The following is a 6,769-nucleotide window of genomic DNA, read 5'->3' on the forward strand; positions in this document are numbered from 1 at the left end:
TGCGAGCACGCACAACTATATATGGAACACATGCCTATTGATTGCTTTGTACTTGGACACCGTTTTATTATTATCTGCAAATGCCCTGCTATGATTGTTACATGAGTTTCTCTCATCCATGCAACGCCCGTCATCCGTCCCCGTGCCTACAGTATTTTAATCCTGCTGTTTACTAAAATCACTACTGCTGTCTCTCATTACTCTGTATTGTTATTTCACTCATCGCTCTTGCTATAAAACTGTTACTACTAATAAACTCTTGCGAGCAAGTCTGTTTCCAGGTGCAGCTGAATTGACAACTCCGCTGTTAAGGCTTCCAAGTGTTCTTTGTCTCCCCTTGTGTCGAATCAATAAATTGGGTTTTACTTCCCTCGAAGACTGTTGCGATCCCCTATACTTGTGGGTCATCACCGTCTCGTGCTGACGGGTAGCCATCCATCTACCGCTGACGCGTGGGCCGTTTTATTTCCTGATTGTATACGCGGTGCTGCCAATGACAAATGGGGCCGCTCTATGGGGCTGCCGCAGCCAATGACCAGTGGGTCATCTATTTATTTATAGAAAATTATATTGCCGCTCTGTGGGGCCTCCGCAGCCAATGACCGCTGTGGCATGTGACTATTTTCGCAGCTTAATCTAAAGTGACTCTTATGCTAAACATTGTGCATCCCGACGTTGACCTAGCAGTGGCGGCGAGCATAGCTGTTCTGACCATGCTGATATCGGCATCGGCATCGGCATCGTTTGGAGGATGTGGTGCTCGAATAATAGTGGAAATGCGATATTATTTTTTACATGCATAATATATAGAAAATAGTTAGATCTCTAAATCGATGCATATGAAGCTACATATATATTCTTGGTCATAATCCCCTTATCTAAAGGGGATGGATGCATGGCTTCACGTCGTCGTCGCTTTCATCGTCAGTATCTTCGTCGTCCGAGTAGTAGTACTTCCTGCACATTGTTCCGTCGAACAACTTCACTGTGAGCACATCATCGCCTTCATATTTGAAGTGTACGAAGCAACCGAAATCCACATCGTGTGCGATGGCGAAATTCTCCCAGCCCTTGTCGAGGTACATCCGGCCTTGACCGTCAAATAGGACCTCCACGGTCCAGAGACGAGGACCACAGTCAGCTGCTCGCAGATACACCTTAGCTGGCTCCTGGCCGTCAAGATAGTCCGCAAACCTTTTTGGGAGAGCCTGCAAAGAGATTGAGCGCCGATCGTTTGAAATTAAAGTTTTTTTTAGAACATGCCCATAATTAATCACATGCATCATATATGTGGGAACGCGCACGTACCTTCTTGACCAAAGGGTCTTCATAGACGATGATGAAGAACTCCTCTATGATCAATGGCAGTGTTGACGGTGGTGGTGGAAATGATGATGATCCACTTCCCCTTCCCCTTCCCCTTCCGGTCCGCGTCCGAGACGTGGAAGCCATGGAAATGGATCAAGTGTATGTGAACAAAGAAGGGAGAGGCAGAACCTATTGACACAAGGGATGGCCGTTGTGGGTGTTTATAAGAGAGAGATGACCGTTGTAGGGGTTTACACAATAAATTAAGGAGGAGGTGACCGTTGTGGCCTTGTGGGGGTTTACACAATAAATTAAGGAGGACATGATCGTTGTGGGGGTAGTCATCTAGGTTTTGTGTTTAGTCAAACTTCCCTTTAAACTTTGACAGCATATATAGGAAAAAGTAGTAGCATTTATGACACTAATTTAGTATCCCGAGATCCGTTCAAATGGTAATTCATGATAGTTTATCATTTTACCGTAATGGCTACAAGAAATGGGTGATTGTTCATCATTTTACCGTGAAAAGTAATGCCTAAAAGAAATGGTAATTCATGATAGTTTATCATTTTACCGTAATGGCTACAAGAAATCGGTGATTGTTCATCATTTTTTGTGTGGAAAGTAATGGCTATAAGAAATGGGTGATGGTGTATCATTTTTTGCGTGGAAAGTAATGGCTACAATAAATTGGTGATGGTGTATCATTTTTTGCGTGAAAAGTAATGGCTATAACAAATGGGTGATGGTGTATCACTTTTTGCGTGAAAAGTACAAATCGGTGATGGTTTATCATTTTTTGCGTGAAAAATAATACCTAAAAGAGTTTATAATTTATCTCGTGAAAAATAATACAGAAAACCAAACTTTAGCGTACTGGGTAACCGCCCTTTAGCATACATAGAGGGTGGAAGCTAACCGCCGACAGAGAGAGAGAGAGAGGATGGTGGCCCCGACCAGAGAGGGATAGGGGTTATCCTGCCCGTTAAATCATACGATCAACGGTCGGCGGGCACGATCCGCGTGATATGGGCTAGACCAATTAGGGCAATGTTGGGCGTCTATGAGAATGTGTGAAGGGAGAGGGCAAAACTGAGTAGTATCAAGAAACCAAGGGCAAGTGAGTAGTAAACAGACTAAGGGATTCAAATATGAGATTTAAAAAATGAAAAATGCGTGTTTTGTACAATGAAACCCATCTTGGCCTACCTCAAACTATTTGCAATACAAATATATATGAGTGTGAAAATTATGGCCTCATTCAGACAAAGTATGTTTTGGGGAAAGCTGTTTTAGGTAGGACTTATTGTGGAAAACCATGCACCTTCATAGCTACTAGGTGATTTGAGAAGTGGCAATTTGTGGTAAAACTTGATTTATCTATGATTTATCTATGATTTGAGAAGTGGCAACTTGTGGTAAAGACTCCATGAGTAAGTGCCACACTTTTTCGGAATTTTTTGCACATTAAATAACTCATTTAACTGGTTAATCCCATTTGTTGACTCTCTGTTGACCAGCCACTTGAGGGTAAAACTGAGTATATTGCACTAGCCAGTATTAGCACCCAAGGGGAAAACTGAGCACACAAAAAATGCTAGTATATGACTCGAGGGTATACCTGAGTATATCTAAATTTCCAAGGTTAGACTCGAGGACGCGTGTTGCGGTGCAGAAGTGGAAGACGTGCCATTGTTGACGCGTGTCGCGGTGCAAACGTGCACTAGTGGACGCGGGTCGCATTTAGGACGCGTAAGCCCCTCTCTCCCTCCCTCTGCACACAGTACGTCTCATTCTCACTCACGCACGAAACCACGCCTCTCACGTCCCATCAACTTCTCCAAATCGAAGGAAAAACTCCAACCGCCGTACGAGCCCTGCCGGCGATGGAGAAGAAGAATGCGCCGGCGACCATCGCCCCCGAGCCCGTCGCCTCCGAGCCCGTCGCATCCGAGCCCGTCGCATCTGAGCCCATCGCATCCGAGCCCGTCGGCGCCGAGCCCATCGCCTCCGAGCCCGTCGCCTCCAAGCCCGTCGCCGCCGAGCTCGTCGCCTCCGAGCCCGTCGCCGCCGAGCCCGGCGCCTCAGAGCCCATCGCCGCCGAGCCCGTCGCCTCCGAGGGCGGCACATCCAAGCGCGGCGCCTCCGTGAGCTGGGCCTCTCTCGTGGGTGACGGACCACTTCACAAGATCGGCGAATGCTTACTGACGAATGAGGAGTACGTGGACGCCTACTCTGCTATGAGGCAAGTCTGTAGAAATTGGCGCTCAGGTTTACCTGAGCCCGACGTGCACCTGCACGAATGGATCATGGTAGACCACGCCCTTCCACGCGCCGCTGAGTTCACCTTCCTCCAACTCGGCACATCCCGCTACGTCACCATAGATCTATCGGAAGTTCGTGCAAGGTTCAAATTCCTCCAAATTCCTCCATATCTATAGGGTTAATATATTCTTATTTTCAATCTTAGTGTTGAATGTTATCTTCATCAATATATTTTAGATACTACTTCGTCGGCTTTTGCCGTGGTGTCATCGTGCTTGCCCAGAAGAACCCGCCGCACAAGATACGGCTTCTGAACCCACTCACAAAGGCATCGAACACTATGTTTGAGGAGCAGATGCCATCTGTTTTTCTGAATTCAGTCGCTGTAATCAAATCCCCGACTATGGTCTTCGTTTGCTCACATTACCCGAACGAAATTAGTTGGGTCGATGAGAGCACTCCAACTAAGGATATATATGAAGATTGGGGAGATGGTAGTTTTTCGATGGAGAACCATAGTTTGCGTTGCATTACCCCGTTCAATGGTGAACTGTATGCAATAGCTGTGGATAATTTTGAGTCCGGAAGAATAGTGTGCACCAATGTACAGTTGCAGCAGCACGCGAGCACTGTCAAGATGGAGACACTAATTTCATTTCCACAACTTGGAAATGACAAGTTCTATCTTGTGGAGTCAGATGGTGATCTGCTGCTTGTGTTGTTGGACAACATGCTTTTGGAGGACCAACCATTGGTGTACCGTGTGGACACTCAGAGCCGCTCTCTCCATCCGGTCAGTAACATTGGCAGTCATGCCTTCTTCGTGCATTATATCCGATGTATCTCCATCGACACCAGAGTGCACCCCGACACTTCTACCTGGCTGTATCTACTACGCCAATTTGGGTTATATCAGAGAGTACATTCATGATACAAAGGCCTGGGATGAGTGGCCACGATATGTGGATAGAATGGGAAACTACGGTCTGAGAAATGAACACAGGCCATACCGTCTGGAGGATGTATTGGCCGCACACTGCAGACGGAAGGAGTTCAATGAATATTTCCTTGGGATAATGCACGAATGGGGCGACGAAGAAATATATGAGCAATGAGGAATCTTCTAGCTGGCCATACATTGCGTGCCTCTTGTATTTTTTTTCATCTTAGTTTGTCGTGAACATTAACAATGTTATTGGCTGCTTTTGGCTGCTGTATGCAGTTTATGTATTATACTTAGTTTTCTGATTATGCTGCTGTGAATTTATCATATACTAGCTTCTAGATTTGCTGCCATATTGGGCAAAAAACGAGGGTCAAAAGGCAGAAATAGAGAAGCTTCTCTAGATTTGATACTAATTTGGTGAAAAAGACAGAGAGAGAAAGAGGGGAAAAGGTGCTCTTAAAAGGGAAAATGCCAATTTGGGCCGAGAGAGACAAAACTGAGCTCCTACTCACGTGCAACCAAACGCTATCTCGTCCTGTCCCACGTGGTCCCTTTCTACCAGATCCACGCGACGAGGGCCCACACGACGTGGCCCCACACGTCAGCACGGAACGGTCAACTTAACGGGAATCCTGCCGTCTGAGCTGCTTCTTCGGGTTTCAAACAAGGACTTGGGGAAAACTGAGGAAAAACTAAGGAGCTGGGGAAAACTGAGCACAACTAAGGAACCGAGGGCACGAAAATAGAAATCCCTAGATTTAAATTCCTAAATTTGAAAATAATTTAAATGGGCTAGTATTGACTACATAGCCAATTTTTGATCCTAGCCCATGATCATGCAAACAACTAGGCTATGTTTTTACATAAACAATTAGGGTACTTGAAAAGTGAATTTTGAGAGGTGGAAACACCTCAAAATCATTTATGGTTGATTTTATAAATTTATTTGAATTCTGAAAACTCTTTGTCTTGTTATTTTTACTATTTCAATTCTACAATAGATCTTGATTTGAATCCAGTGTGGTTGGATGGAGCCTTTCATGAGCTTTCTATAAATATAAAATTCATCGAATTTGGTTCAGTACAATTGGCTCTATGTAATTTTGAATCAAACACCAGTATTGAATTTCAAAAACATTAATTAAACAAAATTCAAACTGGTGGGCTAGGCGGGAAAGAATTTGGGCTGCAGAGGGGGAGAAAGAGCTGGGCCAGCCCAGCTAGCGTGTCTCGCACGCCGCGGGCCAACTGACAGCAGGCCCCACCTGTCAGCGGGTTTTAAATAGCGAAGCGGTACGCAGGCTTGTGGTGCGTTGGATTAAAAGGGAATCAGACGATGCACGATCGTCACCTTCCGCGACGGCGAGCAAACCCTGGGCATGGTAGAGGGGGTCGATGGCGGCTGGTCGGAGGCTCGGCGAGGGGTGGCGATGCGGGCAAACGACGTTGGAGACGATGGCGAGTCGATGGAGGGTCGAGGGAGCGGCTGAGGTGGCGCCAATCGTCGTCGCCGTCTTGCTACTGCCACGGCGGTCGTCGGTGAAATTGGAGCAACTCCCGTGACAATGTGGAGGGGAAGAGGGTCGAGGAGAGCAAGTGAAGGGAGAGGAGCGAGCTGGTGTGGAGAATTCCTCAAGGGGGTGCCTCTATTTATAGGGGCGCGAGGTGCTGCGGGTGCACGGCCATGGCGAAGCGGGTGACGGCGCTACAGGGGCTGAGGTGAGTGGGCGAGGGCGTAGGACTGTTCCTAAGGTCAGGGCGAGCATGACGGGCATGAAGGCGCGGCAGGGGATGGACGGAGTGGCTCGGGCAATCGTCATGTACTGGCGGACAGTGGCGGCGGACATCGACCATGGCGTCGTCTACAGGGCGCCGGCGAGCCAATGAGCTTGTCTCAGAGGTTGCTAACGTCGAGGTGAGTAGGTGGGTGAAGGGAGAGGTCGAGAGGAGGACGGAGTCATCGGGGCGGGCAGGTGGACTGGCGCGTCCAGAGCCATGATGGTGCGCGCTCTGGCGCGTCTGGCCAGGGTGATCACGTCGGGGCTAGGACTCTCGCTGCTTCTCCTTGGCTAGGGACTTTGTCTGGCGTCATCAGCAGGATATGAGGAGTCTCCACGACATGGTGAGGTGGACTGGAGAGGACCAGGGGCAGCTGTGACAAGGTGGTGACCATGGTGGCCAACATAGTGTGTTCCTTGATTTTATGTACATAATTCTTTGTCTCTGAGGGAATGTCATGCTAGAGTAAGG

General features: G+C 47.6%; 1 protein-coding gene across 1 annotated transcript in view; it reads left to right on the forward strand.

Annotated features, from left to right (window-relative positions):
• LOC127316049 (agamous-like MADS-box protein AGL28) overlaps positions 1–6,406 on the forward strand; it is a 33,825-nt gene extending 27,419 nt beyond the window's left edge. The window contains exon 2 of the mRNA XM_051346472.2: positions 6,176–6,406. Coding sequence (XP_051202432.2) covers positions 6,176–6,406 — 231 coding nt within the window. The remainder of the gene's footprint in view (positions 1–6,175) is intronic.
• Positions 6,407–6,769: the final 363 nt, after the last annotated feature.

This window comes from Lolium perenne, chromosome 7 (assembly GCF_019359855.2).
Source record: "Lolium perenne isolate Kyuss_39 chromosome 7, Kyuss_2.0, whole genome shotgun sequence".
NCBI lineage: Eukaryota > Viridiplantae > Streptophyta > Magnoliopsida > Poales > Poaceae > Lolium > Lolium perenne.